Here is a 16,520-nt window from a genome sequence, read left to right as displayed (position 1 = left end):
GATGGGCTCATTTTATTGTGAAGAAGTAAGAGTACATTATTAAAACGCAACATTCAATTAAAAGGCTGATGCTGGCTAAGGCTGGGCACATGATTTCTGCAGCCTTCAGCAATTTTTTACAAGTTTATCATCACAGTATGGATTTGATGCTAATGTTACTTCACTACCAATAATGGGGTTGTTATAGATCTCTCAGCAGACGCCTCAGTGATGAGACATGTCTGCTGCTCTTGCTAAAGCCCTGCAATCCATCTGTGAATAAATTAGAAACAGCTGTTACTTTAAGAAAAAAAAGAAGAAAAGTTGATCCTTTCTTTGTATTTTTAAACTCTGAAAAGTCACGAAATGACATGGAGTCCATGGAAAGTCCGTTATGGCTGGTGGGCCATGTGTTTGACACTCCTCCAAAAGCAGACAGCTGGATGAGGGATTTTTGACTCCTGATGATTTGGAGCAACAAGTTCTTGCAGGATCTATTCAATCACACTTTTCTTAAGTGCAAGAAGATGGTGTCAGTAACAGGTTACTTTTGCTAAAATTGCACCTGAAGACATCCTTCTTAATATCAAATATTGGAATTGATCCATAATGCATAGCCATAGTGCATTTTGAGCTACAGAAAGGTGTAGAAAAACTAACAGACAACTAGAATCCAAGCTTTTTCAAGCAGTACATCTTCCAGGATTTACATCCAATTGCATTGGAAAATGCACATTATCCTTCAGATGTCAGCCACTTGCATGTTTTCATAGGCCGACATATTCTCAGTAATTTCGTCATAGTGTCGACACATACCAAAACCAGTATTTCTTCTTGTACTTGAATGTTTCAGGGTTTTATTTTTCTTTTTTGTGCTGTAATGTTATCAAGTCAAACCTCCTCTCAGTTTCATTATGATAACTGATGCTTTGACGTTTTGGTGATCTCTACTACAGGCACTCTACCTATAAAAACTATATTACCCAGTATATCATTTGAGAACGTGATCAATATCTAAGGACCTATTTGTCAATAATACAAACTAAGACATTCTATCGTAAAATATATCAAACTATATGCATCACTTCTGAGTGATCCACAGTTAAAACCCTCCTAAACGTTCTTCTGGAAAAATCCTGCATTGATCGCTTCCCCTCCTCCTCGCCCAGTTTCTCTAGATTTTCAAATACTTAGTCAGCAAATAAATGACACACACAATAGTTATCGATTAACTGTTCCTAATAACAACTTTTGACCTGCCCAGCACATTTTAACAAGGCAATTGAGGCTTAATAATTTACTGACGTGTAGAGACTGTATGGACGGAGCATTACCACAATGGTACGGAACAAATCCAATACAGTTGAAGCTGGTATTTCATTGGCTTCTTTTAATGTTGAAATCCACATAACTGTGTTTTCATCTTTTGAATATCTGTTACGGGGAATGACATTGTGATACTTGAAAAATGTAATAAAATGCAATGAAAGCATTCCCATTAGTTCCTGGTTCCAGGATTTGGAGCCAAACCGAGCTAACTATGGGCAGTGGACGTACACCTGGACAGGTCACCAGTCGGGACCGGTTTGTGGATCAGTTTGTGGACTATGGGCATAATCTCACAATGACAATGGGAGAACATGCAAACTCCAAACAGAAAAGCGCCGGCTGGCATTTCAGCCTGGACCTTGATTCTGTGAAGTGAGGATAGCTAATTACTGCTCCACTGTGTGAGACCAACCCACCAAAACACAACAACAATAATAATAATAATAAATAAATGACAATAATGTCATTGTGTGTTTGTCCCTACAGACTGTGAGGCTATTTCATGACCCTGACATTATACCCATAGGTGTGTTTGTCCTGTGTCTGAGGTGTATTTGTTGGTAACCTCATTAATAATAAATAAAAATGAAACATAAAAAATAAATACACTGATTAATAATATAAAAAGCAATCGATAGCACATTTTAGTGAAGATAATGCAGGACTCTCAGAAAATAAAAAGAGGTGAGACGTTTATTTTATTCCTTCAATGTGCCAAATATAGAGTAAAACAGTATTAGGAGAAAGGTTGATGTTTTGTTGTTAATGCTGTTAAAAAAAGGAAAAATCGTCTCGTTCGGTGGTCCGTCCTCGCCGCTGATTGGCCGGCGGGGCTGCCGGTCACGCGGGGGGCGGGGCCAGCTGACAGTTGATACTTCCAGTAAGTCCTCACATGCTGCTGCGCTCAGAGTCAACAGGCTGGACCGCTGGATAACAACAACAGGCACGCCGGAGCGCCTACTCTACTACATCTCACCTAAAAGGCCTTTTCACACGCACGTTTGTGTCTCTCTTTCTGCTCGCGGAGGCTGCGACCGGCTTGGGATGTGACTTCCAGTGCAGACTTTGCGCTCTGGCGGACCTCACTTAACTCTGATTATTCTCACGTTACTCTGAAGGCGAAGTTGCGTGTTTTTGTGGTCCGTCATATTTACATGACATTGTGACACTTCTCTCAAGTTACCTCTCGACCATGGCGGAAGCGGCCCAGCAGCCACACCTGGTGGAAATCGACCCGGATTTCGAGCCCCTGTCTCGGCCCCGGTCGTGCACTTGGCCGCTGCCCCGGCCGGAGTTCATCAACCCGGGCGACTCCAACACGTCCTCGCCGGTGCCGTCGGTGAAGCAGGAGCCCGCCGCCGGCGCCTCCGAGTTCATCAACAACCTGAGCCTGCTGGAGGAGACCGAGGACTTCGCGGAGCAGAAACCCGTCCTCCTCTGCTCTGATTTCCAGTGTCAGGAAAACCATCAGGCTCCGCAGCCGCCGCAGCATCAGCAGCACCCGAACCCGCAGCTCCCGCATCAGCAGCCGCAGCAGCCGCAGCCGCAGCAGCAGCAGCAGCAGCAGGTGCCTCTGCTCTCCACCCCGGTGGGCTCCTCGTCCCCGGCCGCCGCTGCTGCCGCTGCAGCCGCTGCCCAGAGGAAGAGCAGCTCCTCCCGGCGGAACGCGTGGGGGAATATGTCTTATGCAGACCTCATAACCAAAGCTATCGAGAGTTCTCCGGAGAACCGACTCACTCTGTCTCAGATCTATGACTGGATGGTGAAGAGCGTGCCTTACTTCAAGGACAAGGGGGACAGCAACAGCTCTGCAGGCTGGAAGGTGAGTTTCAACCCTCATCTGTACTGAGACTGCACTGAAGTTATCCAGTGAGGAGTTTTGATGTGTCTACACTGCTGCACTCCAGAAATATCTGGCTTGTTTTCTATGAATTCTTAGTCACTTTATTTGGGATTCAGGGATCTCCATCATCTACCGTCCAGCACTTTCTCCTCTCATTATCATGAAGGTATTGTTTCACCAGTTTTTTAAAGCTAAGTGGCTCTTCATCCTGTGCTCCCATCACATGTAACCAAGTTTCAGTAAACTTTATTTTTTTTCTCAATGCACACACACAAAAAAAGCCATTATGTTTGATTAATGGAGGCTTCTGTCTGCTTTTGGTTGTTTTTATCTGTATATGTGTGTTGTAAGGAGATACCAGAGGCGTTCATGTGGCCCAGACGCTGTCCAAAACATTACACAAGCGGGGCCTTAACATTTCTGATGTGGTGTGACAGTCCCTCCCACTGCACACTATTGAAGGGCGTGAACCTCTCTTTGGAGACACATAGTTTCAGCAGTGTCTGACAATAAATTAATGACAGTCTACACTCCCAGCAGGAAATCATATTGAGCCTGTAGCCACACAGTGAGAGATTTATTACGGCTTCCCTCTGTTATAGGCCGTCTGCTCTGCCCATGAAATTTAAAGCAGTGGTGGGGTGTTTTGTCCTCCCATGTTTGAGTCATGTGCTGACATATGACACATTCATGTCAGTCACAAATGCCACAGCATTTTTTTAAATTCTCACTAAAACAGACACATCGACAGTCTTAAAAATAGCACTCGTGACTTTTGTTTTCATGACAAACGTTGGGTTTTTGTTTTGTTTTGTGAAGCTGACCCCGCGTGAATTAAATTTTCATCTGCTAGACCTCAGTGTTTATGAAGAGTACAAACCCTGAGTTAAGCTGTCATATGCAGTCATGTCAAGTGACGCGAAATGAGAGTGGAAAAACCCCTTCATTGTAGTGGACCAGGCACAGTCAACAAAGCCAGCGCTGGACAGATGTGTTGCTAGGGTGGTGATATTGCCCAAGTAGGTTTGGCCTTAAAAGCTATTCCTCCCCTGCGTCTATTCGTCATGCACATTCATACTTTCAAAGCTTGTGCGTATGTGCTGCTCTACGGCTTTGTTATTAGTTGTAGGCAGGGTGCTTTGAACACAATATGTGATTTTATGATTACTGCATGGACCGCAGCAGCTCACGAAGCACATTTGTGGAGTGCGTGGCACTGTTAGAAATGCCAGGGTAGGGTTTCTCACGAGAATATCAAGCACAGTTTAGAGCAAAGAATTTTCTAATGAGAGTCGTCCCAAATAACAAAGTTAAAATACAACGCATTCTCGCAGGAGATTAAATATATGATACAAATAAAAGACCCACATGAAGTGAAAGTGCTCCTTTGACTCGACCATGAGTGTCAGCTGTGCTGCGTTCAGTGGTTTCGAAACACTTGCTTGGCCAACACTTTTTCCCAGTGGTTACAGTGTAATGTGGTTGTTATATTCTAGTCCAGAGGCTAAGATAACAAAATTACTTGTCTCCAACATCATTACCTGCAATAGTGAATCATTTACATCCTGTCAAGTGTGTAGGAGAGCCACCGAGACAAAGAGCGGGTATGTCTTCGCTTCTGTCTCAGTTTTATTTTTTTGTGCGATTGGCTGCTTGGCGACTGAGGGGTGTGCAGCCGCCGCCTGGGTTCGCTGCTTATCCTGCCATATCGGGGGTGTAAACTGAGTAATACTGTGGGAAAGCAAAGTGCCATTCACTGCTGCGAAGGGAGTTATTCATAGAGCTCTGCGCAGGGGGCCATCACACATTGTCTCCTCAGAGCAAGCTCACTTAATAAGACGGGGCGCGATAAAGTGAGAACGCCTCTGTGGCGAAGATGATGATGTAAAATGCAAATTCGCGAGTGAACTTGCTGCCTTTTGGTGCACAAAGGTTTTCCCAGATGGTCTAATCAATTATCAGTTCGTATATATTCAGCAATTGTTTTTTGTTTTCAGTCTTCATTGTGGTGTATTGATAAGCACACTCAAGCCCTGTCTGGTTTCTTTGTTTGAGGGCCTGTCTTTGTGAAATCTGCACATTTTTCCTGTGCATGTCTGGGTGCCTTTAACACACATATGTGACCTTTAGCTGTTTTACGTTCTGTCTCAGCAGGAGGGGGGAAATGACTGATTATATACATGAAACTCTTTTGTGGCAGAGCAGATTATGAGTTTGCAAGAATCACTTGAAAAAAATCTCAAACCAAAGAAAGTAAAGTGTTTCCTTTGTGAGGCTTCAAGACAGCACAAAACAAAACTGTCTGGTCTGTGGAAGTATTGGGCTGATTCACCGCTTGAATTAGTCATATGATGAAGTTTTTGGTGGCTTTTCCTTTGTACTCAAAGACACAGAGAGTCTGCTGACAGAAGCGTCAGTGTGCTTTGTATCTACGACACCTTTAAATATTAGCTGTAATTTAGCTGCGTTCTGGTCTTGGTGAACTCATCCACCCTTCTCTCGTGAAGCGGCTTCATCAGTCCGTCTGTAACTGTTCGGGGCCAAGCTGGCCCTCCTGATCCTCCACAGTGGGTCGTGTCTGAACTGAGTCATGACAGCCTCCACACTTCTCGGCCGTCTGTGACAGTGTGAATTTTCGGGACAGTTGTGCCAGGTGGGACCAGCTTGGAGCCGCTCTCAGAATGGACTGGACTCTGGCCCTGGCACGGGACGCCGTCCAACAGGAAGGAGAACAGATGGCACAAATGATGTGTCACCAAACCTTTTCTGAAAAGCCCGTTGTTAATTTTTTGATATGTCCATTTTCACAGCGGACTGTTTGCCTTTGGAAAATGATATTTTAATCTGTGAAATGTGATCGACGTTAACCAATCAGGCATAGTGGCGTGATCGACCATCATGTAAGCCTTCTTTTTGTTACCAAACCAGGAGAAGTGTGGACTCCTCTCAGGTGCCGTTTACACAGTTTTCCAGAACGGGCCCCCAAGGTGAAATTTTTCGAAAATGCTCAAATTCTGTCTTCATGTAAACAGGGGGAAAACACAACTTTCTGGAAATCCTTGTTGTCCGTCTGCATGTGGACAGAGGACACACTGCTGTTCTGTGAGTAAATGGACTGCAGTGGTGGCCTCTAGAGTGGTCTGACTCCCAGTCCATACTCTCCTGGGACCTGGTAGATTTTGAGTTTAGAGTTACTCGGAATAGCAGTCCAGCGTTCTTGTCTGTCCATACGAATGTCTGTGTCCTGTGTCCTCGGATACTGACCGCCTCAGACTGGGAAGGCCCCGCATGAACTGCAGTTTTCGAGGTCCTCAGATGCTTTCATCCAGCTGTCATAATCTGGCCTGTCAAACACGCTCAGATCCTTACTCTTGTTTATTTTTCCAACTTTCGGGAGAAAATGTTCCTTTGCTGCCTAATTTACAGGTGCTGTTAAAAGGAGAGAGTCATGTTAGGTTACGGCTGGTCTACGCGCAGATGAAATACCTGAAACAGGTTTCAGGCTGGATAATTCTATAACATTAATACCACTAAATAAATGCAGCACACATTCCTGCATCAGCGCCAAAAACAGTTCTTTCTTGTGTTTCTCTACTATACGTACGTCACCACAGAGTAAATATTTGCTTTCGGCCGATGGAGCCGGACAGCTCAGGTACGCTTTGATGTCAGTATCGGGATCAATTCGGTTGCAGGATTTCGCTGTACACGAAGCTCTCTTGACCTGAAATTCCACAGCCTACGCTGGTAAACACTCCCACAGATCTCAAAACAAACTGTGCCGAAGCAGAGAAACACGCAGGTCTGAGTAGATTGTACAGCAGGCGACACAAGGGTCATTACCATGTGAGTGCACCTATTGACTCCAGCCGCTCTCAGTTTGACTCTTAACTCAGCAGCTGCTACAGGAAACGCAGGAGAGGCGAAGCTCACAGGGAAATCCAAGCCAAGGATTTTGATCAGCTTAACTTAATGAGCAGTAATTAGAATATGTTGTATTGATTATGGAATGATTTAACATCAATGATCAATGCTCAGTTTCACTTTTTCCAATGGAATATGTGAGTCCATGGCTGTAGTAATCTTAAAAATGCTTATTACGTTGCACATTTTTAATGCTAAAAGTTACTTTAACATCTGCAGCTTTGAAAAAATCTGGAAATATGACATTTACTATTATTAGTTTTCCTAAAACTGCATCCATTATTTCTTTTTTTTCATTATTATTATTTTTTTTTTGTAGTTCATAATTCCTCATTATTTTTGTCAGAGAAAACTCCGTTTTAAGCTTAAGATTATTGATTTATTCACATGGTAAGCACATTTTGTGCCTGATGAAGGGTTTTGATGATGTCCTCTATTGGTCACTTCATTTTTTACGATTGACTTGATATTGCTGAGCAGAGCCAGCAATAATGTGTTACAAAATAATTTGCCAAGAATGGCTTTTTAAACACCTTCATGATCATTAAACATGAGTTTTTTTACTTTCTGGAGCCGTCTTTCCCTTAAAAACACTCTGCTTTATGTCAAATATTGGAGCAATATCAAACAATCTTCACTTTGAATGAGTGATAAAGCAGAAGGGAAAACTTTGAAGTTTTTTAAATTGTTCTGAAGTATCGGCTGCTGATAAAAGTGAATACATTTGTTACGTTTTTGCAAAAATGCATGCCAAAAGTTACACTTAGTCTCACTAGTGTCGCTCTATAGCTTTTGGATTTATCTGAATCAGTTTCATAAAGACACTAGTGGAGCACTTGTTGCATTTCAATACCACATTATAGGTAAATTATTTAAGTTAATCTAATCAATAAGTAAGTTCCAGGGGCATATTGGGTCATGATTTTGACACATTAGCTGTAATTCTCTGTAATTCAAGATGCACTGTTCTCATAAGAAGATGCAGAGGTGTATGTATCGGCTGTGTTTGACCCCGAGAGTGTTTCCCATGAACTCCTGGAATATGGCTTAAAGAAATACAGAAGGGGAGAATTAAGGCACTGTAATCCTGAGTGAGCACAAAACTGCTTGTACTTTTTCACCAGTCACAGGCTGTTTTTTATTCTCCGGGTCTGAAAGTGTATTAGTAGGACAGAAAGCTGGATAGAACAGCAGTCCTCCTGTTTCTGCCAGTTACACACACACACACACACACACACACACTGGGGCATTCGAGGAGTCCAACCTTGGCACTGCCCCAAGACATGAGGGGCAGCTGTGTTTCTCAGGCACAGAGCTGAAGGAGCTCTCCTCACCCTCCTCCCCATTTCCTGCCTGCGCCGCCTGCCTCCCCATTCCTGCTTTTTCTGCCGCGGCACAAAGCAGGGCCACACTCGGTGTTTTGAAGGGTTACTGAGCACCACCACACCCCCATCCCGCCACCCCCTCGGTGAAATCCTAAGTAGCTCGCTGACTTCAGAAAAATTTTGCGAAAAAAAAAAAAAAAAAAAAAAAGCAGAAGGGAGAGAGAGAGAGATGGAGCAGAGCAGCAGAGACCCAGAATGCTCCAAGTTCAGTCTGGGTGACACTTGTTAGGAGTTGCATAACAAGACATTTACTGGAATCAGGGAGCCGCAGGCCAAAGTCTGGTGCCACTGGTTAGTCAGCGGAACTGTGAGGCACTGTGTTAGAGATATGTAGGACTCCAGTCTCCTGTGTGTGTCTGTGCGTGTGTGTGTGTGTGTGTGTGTGTGCGTATAACCTGGGCCTCATAATTAAAGCCCTGCTGCTGGCAGATGCACAGACACGATGGCAGACAGACAGGCTGACACAGGGAACATTCCAGCGCAGGCTTTTATATCTTTTGTATTGTGGCGTGATATTCGGCCTCTTCTTTTCTTTTCCTTTCCTTTTTCTCTCCCAGCTGAGGTTAATCCCGTATCTTCTTCTGAGTTTTGTACCTCCTCCACTTGTCGTACCACTCGAGTGCTGAGTCACAGCGCTTGGCCCACCGGGGGTGTCAAAAAGCAGCTGCGAGTCGCGAGGATTACCACCCGCTAATCTCTAATCTGCTCCATCTCAGACAGCAGTCATAATTATTTCCTTAAACGCTTCATATCTTTATCCCATAAATTTGAGTAAATACAGCCGAAATGATCACAAAAAAACTGAAAAATAAGGTATATTTACTCTAAATTTGAACCCCATGAAGGACTTTTGATGGTAGAAAATCTTATTTTAAGTTAAAGGGAAACTGACTGATCCGTCTTTTTCGGTGTTTTCATCTGGTTCAACAACGTGATCCAGATGATGTAATGTTGCTCGTCCGTGGTGATCAGATTGAGCAACAGCGTGAAACTAGTAGCCCTGCAGATTATTTCACAATGTCATGTTTTCCTTTTTTATCCGGCTCCACTCTGACCCTCATTCCTGGCTTTCGTTCCCCGCCATTTAAAAGCATTTTGTGGTATTAATCAAACCTTAAGCAGACTGAACTGTTAACCAGGCGGGAAAGCGGGTCAGCGCGGAGCACCGGGGGGGCCGCCGTGGTCCACGTGCACGTTATTTATGGAGCCGGCCATTCTGTAGCTATGAAGTCACGTCGCTTTTACACCGGCAGCTGATCCCACGCGGTGCTCTTTTTCTCCTCTGCCTTTATGTGTACAGAGGTTATTCCGCGACCGAGTTCAGAAAATCCCCCAGCGAAATGCCTTCACAACATGGAGAATCGAGATAACCCGCAAATAAGTTCTACTGCGATGAATCGCGGGTTGAAATCGCTGTTGCTTGGCACATCTAAAAAGGCTCCGCCGTGTCTGCAGGGGGTTGATGTGCTTTTTGATGCTTCGCATGCTGGAGTCGAGGTTTTCCCTGCATCACAAATGTGAGCGTTATCACCGAGAATCTCGGAAAGCAAACAATTATGGGTGGAAATCGAAATGAGTTGAAACGTCGTTGGAAATATTTTGTAATTAGCTTTCGAAAAAGTGTCATTAAGCAGCTGCCGAGTGTTGATGATGTTATCATTCAGATCATTGTGAAGGGTTTCCACCTCATTACCAAGAAAAAGTAATAAGAGAAGGTTTCTAAATCATGTTTATTAAATTAGCATGAAAGCTTTTAATATCTTGAGTCTGGATTGATTAGATTTGGTAATTAGTGGTTACAGTTTGCATTGGGATGAAATGTGGTTAGATTAGCCTTCTCTTAGTTGTGAACATACATCAAACCATCTATTATTATTATTTTCATTTTATCCATCTTACATTTATATTGGGAGGGGGCCTAAAACAATTAAAAAACAATGCATTTTCACTTTGAACATCGGCCTTTAAAATGGGCCTAGTGCAAAAAAAAATGTGTATTTTTTTTTTGTTTTTATGAATATTAGCTGAATAACACTCGGTAAAACGGTTAGCGCTGCAGATGGTGCGTTCACACCTGATGAGCATCTCTCTGACTGTAAATCGCATCGGAAAATCCCACAAAGTGCCTCTTTTCATTTTGCAAACTAAAATCAGGTCCAGTCTGCGCAGGGGGTGTTTCTGCCCACCTGAGCTGCTGGCATGGCACAGCTCTGGAGCGCTCCTGCCAGCTCTCTGTTTTTCTTTCTTCCCTTCCTCTGGCTCTGTGCCCAAAGGTATCGTTTCAGAGTAACTGCACGCCGACTCTACGTTACATATAGAGAGATGCCGCCGCAGATCGTGGCCTCGCTCGGCCCACGCAGGCCGCTTCACGCTAAAGTTGGAAGGCGCGGAGTTGACGTCCAGCTACTTTTGTCAGGTAAACAGTCATTTGGGATGAATCAGAGTGTTTTGTTTTTCCCACTGAGGGTTTGGTAGTAGTGGGACGAGAGCACGTGACTGTTTGTTTTGGCAGTGGGTTTTGCCCAGGCATGGCAGTTTGTTTCACAGACTGTGCTGTTGCTCTGTGTGCTATCGCAACTTCTCATCAGGCAGAAAATTTGGAAAAAAAAAAAAAAACCTCCAGCTGGGGTGTGTGTGCGTGTGTGTGGGGAAGACCTCAGAGGTGTTTTGTAGTGCGAGAGTCAGGAAGAGTCGCATGGATTTAAAATGACAAGTGAAAGCCTTTTAATGTTTCTTCACACAGAAGATGAATGTGGCGCGCCATCAGCTTCTCCTGTGTGTGTGTGTGTGTGTGTGTGTGTGTGTGTGTGTGTGTGTTCTTGTATTTCTATCCTTGTCGGGGCCAAATGTCCCCACAAGGATAGCAAAACGTGGAACGACGTGCCTTGTGGGGACCTTTTTCCGGTCCTAAGTAGGAGAAACAGTGTTTTCTTGACCATGTTGTTGTTACTGAAAAAAGTAAAAGTGCAAAAACATTTCTTTTGGGTTAGGCTTTGATGTGGTGTGGGTTAGGGTTAGGGTAAGGGTCAGGGTTAGGGGCTAGACATGAATGGGAGTCAATGGACGGTCCCCACAAGGATAGAAATACAAGACTGAGCGTGTGTGTGTGTGTGTGTGTGTGTGTGTGTGTGTGTGTGTGTGTGTGTGTGTGTGTGTGTGTGTGTGTGTGTGTGTGTGTGTGTGTGTGTGTGTGTGTGTGTGTGTGTGTGTATGGGCTGCTCAGACACAAGGAGTGAGCAGAGGGAACACTTTTATGGGCCCGCTCTCTGCTGAGGGCCCCAAACCACAGGCATTACCCAGACCCACATTGTTGTGCAATTCCTGCCCTAAAGCGATTATACACGGTGCCTGTCAGACTCGCCCGGCATTATCACACCATCACATACTCATTCAGGCCCTCTATCATACATACATGAATGCTCACCGGGGCCCTGAAGCCGGCCGGCCGGCTGGCTGGCTGGCTGGCTGGCATGGGTGGAAACTCAAATCTACGTTTTAATAAGGAGTGTCGTTATGACTGTGCTTGTGACGGCAGGGTTCCCGCCTTCGGGGCCAAAGTGCGTAACAGCAGCGAGCGATCCGCCCTCAGGAGTGTTCGCTCCAGGTTTGCATTGCAGTTGCAACATCGCTGCACCATTGTTTGTGTTGTATAGCCAGAAACCTTTTGCAGAGGGGAGGGAAGAGGTTACTTGAGTTTCACTTGTTGCGTGATGACGGACATCTGACCTCGAGAGAGAGAGAGAGAACAAAAAAAGGTTTTCCTAATGTTTTTCTCACTGCATGACATAAACATTGTCCTGCCTGCCGTTGGGGCGATGCCGGTGGAATCTACGTCTTCCTCCGTCATTGTTTTTGTTTTTGATTCTTGGAAATGCAGCCGTGCCGGTCGATCTGATTCGACGTGTGAGCCTGTGCGTGCTCGCTTTTTTCTCAATGATTCATTCATACTCTGGTTGAAGTCATTGACAGTAAAGATAACATCAGGAAAATAATGCGTCCCCCTACGATACGTCCATCCAGACACATCCTTATTGCTGAGTTTTGATATGGAAGATTATTTAACTATTTACAAAAAAGTGAAATAGAATTTATTACAATTTTAAGCCTCCTCAATGCGCATCTAGTCATTTAAGGTTAATGCCAGAGCTTTTAGGGTTTTTTTTTTTTTTTTTTTTTTTGCAAATGGCAACATTAACAATGGGAAGTAAATGAATATTCATATGGCCAGATGACCAAGTTGGATTACTAAAAGAGTGACTCTCAATAATGAAACTACCAAGTCCCAGGGGAACACGGACTGGGAGTAATGGCGCTCTGGAGGCCGCCGTTGTCGTTATCGTCCATCGACATGTGCAGAAGAACTATTTTGTGGTGCGCATGCATCATCACAGAATTTCAGAAAGGTTGTTTTTTCCTCCGTTTCCACGGAGACAGAGTCGAACTGTTGTCATGGAAATGGTCTCCCCAAACACTGCCAAAGTTTTCCATTTTCACTTGAAAATGTCAAGTAAACGGGACCTTGGTTTACCGCTAAAGCTGATTTATACATTTTTTTCCAAAAAAATTAAAACGTAATTCTTCTCTTCTGCTCTTACAGTTGCTCAGTGACTTGTAATAAAATAGTAGTTTTAACCAGCCACTAATTTATTTTTTAAAGAATTAAAGAAAACAATAACAAAGTGAAAAGTGATGAAAAAACAACCCCAGCAGTAATAACAAAAACATGTTATGATGGTGTTTCCACACACTGTTAGATGCCGTCACTGCCAGAGCAACTCCGTTTCTGAAAGCTATCATGATTTCCACCTGTTCAGAGATGCACATTTCAGCCTGAGCCTGACAGGAAGTGAGCGTTTTGAAAGCAGCTGAAGGTATGCAGCAGCACGCCGTGTGAACTCGTCACGAGAGGAAGCGACACTGAGAGTCATGCCCGGTTTGGTGACTCCTTCCTCGTTTTTTCTAACCTTTCATTCTTCCTCTTCCTCCACTCAGAGCTGGGAAGGGATTTTGTGCTGGACACCTCTATAAACATTTTAAATCTCCTAATATAGTAAGATAAAATCCACTCTTTCGACTTAAACAGAAGAAAAAGTTTTTTTTTTTTGTTTTTTTTTTAATTTAGCTCTGGATATCACGTCACCTGACTTGTTATCACTGATATCAGCTTAAAAAGGGATGCTTTCTTTTTTTGTAAAACCCCAAATTACAAACCTCACACAAACATAATGTGCAAGTAAGTTAGGGGCAAGAGAAAGAGCACTGTTACTTGAAAGGGAAAATATCAAAGCACAAAGAAATAAACATATTTTCATTTTACTGCTTTGCTGCTTTCACTGAGGTGAAAATTCTAGATTACAAATTACTGTTATTCCTGTAATGAAGTGGTATTTTTAGGTATTTGTATTAAATGTGTGGGATTTTTGGTGATTTTATTCTTTCTTCTGCATCTTTTTGACCAGTTCTCTTGGTATTGACTTGACATTAATGTTCCAGTCCATCATTTTCCAAGAGTCCAGGGAATATTTGAATTAGAACTTTAGACTCTGAGAACATTTGAGGACATTTTCATGACCGCAGTTTAAGAGGGCTGTCCTCATGTGACTTTTATTTATCACAGCAGCTCACTGACGTATAGGGAACGTCTGCATTCTGCACTGTTATAGGGTCAAGGCTGAAAAACAGCAGCTGATTACAAGTGAACAGAGAGATGATTTAATGTTAAACAAATTCTCCTATGAGTCTGAGACCACACGAGGATATCTTTAATGAGCTGCGGTGAAAAGTCGAGCCGCAGATGCAGTCATGCGTTTCTTGTGATATATAGAAAACTTTTGAGAGAAAAGGACAGAATCGTTCCACTGCCAGTGATGATGTTTATTTTTTAATGTGCTTCTTCATTCTAATTTCAGAGCAATAAAACATTTCAGTGCATCACAGCCTTATTCAAGTGGATCTAAGTTTATACCAGGATGATGAAATGGTGCATAAAATGCAAGAAAATAAAGTACTTTCAGTCATTTATTAATCTGCTTTCTACATCCATGTTTGCTAAGGCAAAATTTACAAGACAAAATTAAATCATTTTTGTGTTTTTACTGAAGAAAAGCTTCACTATCACTCAGCAGTGTTCTGAAAACGGTGCCTGTTTACACGGAAATGACCAAAACTACGTCCAGGAGCAGTGTTGTCTTGTACACGGACTCCCAAAACTCAACAACGGTTCAGCATTTTCATTTTAAGTGGTTGATATGTGTAAATAGGCCCTCAGTGCCCTCAGAGCTAACCACTGCACCACCTTGCTGCTCTAATGCAAAGACATGGGGAGTCATTATAGCCAGTTATTCACTAAAACAAATTGGATTTGCCCCACAAAGGATCCAAAAGCTATTCAGTTTTTTTTTCTTCGTTTGAAGCCGCATTATGATGATCAGTGACTTCATGCTGGCAATCAAATATTGTCATGAAAGTCTTGTTTAATAGCTGTACTGACAGCAGCGTCCTCTTTTGAACTCCTTCAATTTATGTTCTGTATTTTTGTGACATTTTTTGGTGAAATATGCAGTTTTGAGAAGAAGGGGAAGAGATTGCCATATTTTTTCTGAATGTGTGCGTTTTTACAGACTGTTTCTGTGTAGATCATAGAAGATCTTGCATATGAGAGAGGATTTCTTGGTGGAATCATCCATCGTTTAGCCATAGAAGCACTCAGGGATATCCCCGTGTTTGTACTGGTCTGACAACCCTATAAATATCCCCGCTGAAACACCCCTCCACCTCCCGTCCGTCCGGCAGCGGCTCGGGCGTTTGGATGCAGGCCGCCACACAGACACCCAGCAGTGGTTCCACACACTGCATCTTTATCCGAGCGGGCCCGGCCCAGCGGGCCGTGCCGATCAGAGGCAAAAAATATCCCCCCAGCTCCACAGGCGCAGCTCTGTGCATTTACAGACGCACATTGTGTTGCACGCAGCAACACATGCACATATTTTAGCATGGTGAGCTTAGCCGGCACAACCCGGGCCCTGTCTGTACACATGAGCTGCAACGCCGCTTAAATCTGAGTCAGGAAATCAACAAGCACGAGAGACCGAGACAGAGCGCGCGCTGCATGTAAACACAGAGCCCCAGTGGCTGGTGGGACATGAAAGCAGCCCTCGTAAACAGCGTATGTTCATAAAAAGCAATATTTAATGTCATGTGAGTCACTCAGTTAGTCTGCCAAAGTACACGTTGGCTGATTAAGGTCTTTTGAAATTGTGTTGAAGTTCACTTTGTACTGTTCCTGCAGGAAATCTTTCTTTACTTCCCTTCAAGTTACTCTCAAAGTACTGCATCTGATGAATCGGTGTTTTAATGGTTAAGACCTCAGGAAAAAAAAAAAAATCTGTCTTTTTGCCTGTTTACTTCCTTTTAGAAGTATTGTTTGCAGTAAATAAATGAAGCCCTGTTTAAATTTAAAATTTGTCATGTTGTGGATAATAATTCACTTAGCCGACTAATCGCTTGCGTCCCCACTGAGGCCAACAGTGACAGTTATTTATATCACACTCCTCGTTCACAGAGAACACATCAAAGCAGGTGAAACGTGCATGCAGCAGCGAAAAGTACACTAAAAATAAAGCTTACACAGACAGTACAAGTTAAGATCAGGAGTTTAACATGAAAACAAGTACGCAAGTGGATGATTATACACCTTGAGCTGTTCTGAGGACAGTTTGGTCCAACCACAGAAGCATTAGAAATGCTGCTTCAGCACATTTATATATTTGTACTTCATATTTAGTAGGATGGACGAACTGTCTCCAGAGGAGCTGAGAGGGCAGATTGGAGCGTATTCAGACAGACGGACAGGTATGCAGCCATGAAATGCTTCAACCGAACAAAAGAATTTGAAGATCAATCGTAAAAGCTAAATACAGCCACTGAAGAGATGCTGGCGGCGGTAATGCGATCTCTCCGTCTAGACTTTAAAGGACTCCTTTAAAAGTCGGTTGTATTTATATAACTGCGCTGAAATGACCGTAACAGTCAGCGATGCTATCAAACGGCTTTTTCTTCAT

The 16,520-nt window shown here is 43.5% G+C and overlaps 1 protein-coding gene across 1 annotated transcript in view; it reads left to right on the top strand.

Annotated features, from left to right (window-relative positions):
* Window positions 1–2,230: 2,230 nt before the first annotated feature.
* The window catches only part of foxo1a (forkhead box O1 a), a 28,247-nt gene continuing 13,957 nt past the window's right edge, over window positions 2,231–16,520 (top strand). The window contains exon 1 of the mRNA XM_030108321.1: window positions 2,231–3,130. Within this exon, the coding sequence (XP_029964181.1) occupies window positions 2,501–3,130 (630 nt within the window). The 5' untranslated portion in view covers window positions 2,231–2,500. The remainder of the gene's footprint in view (window positions 3,131–16,520) is intronic.

Source organism: Salarias fasciatus, chromosome 14, assembly GCF_902148845.1.
Source record: "Salarias fasciatus chromosome 14, fSalaFa1.1, whole genome shotgun sequence".
Lineage (NCBI taxonomy): Eukaryota > Metazoa > Chordata > Actinopteri > Blenniiformes > Blenniidae > Salarias > Salarias fasciatus.
Note: the sequence above shows the minus strand (reverse complement) of the source record. Positions and strands in the feature narration are given on the sequence as shown.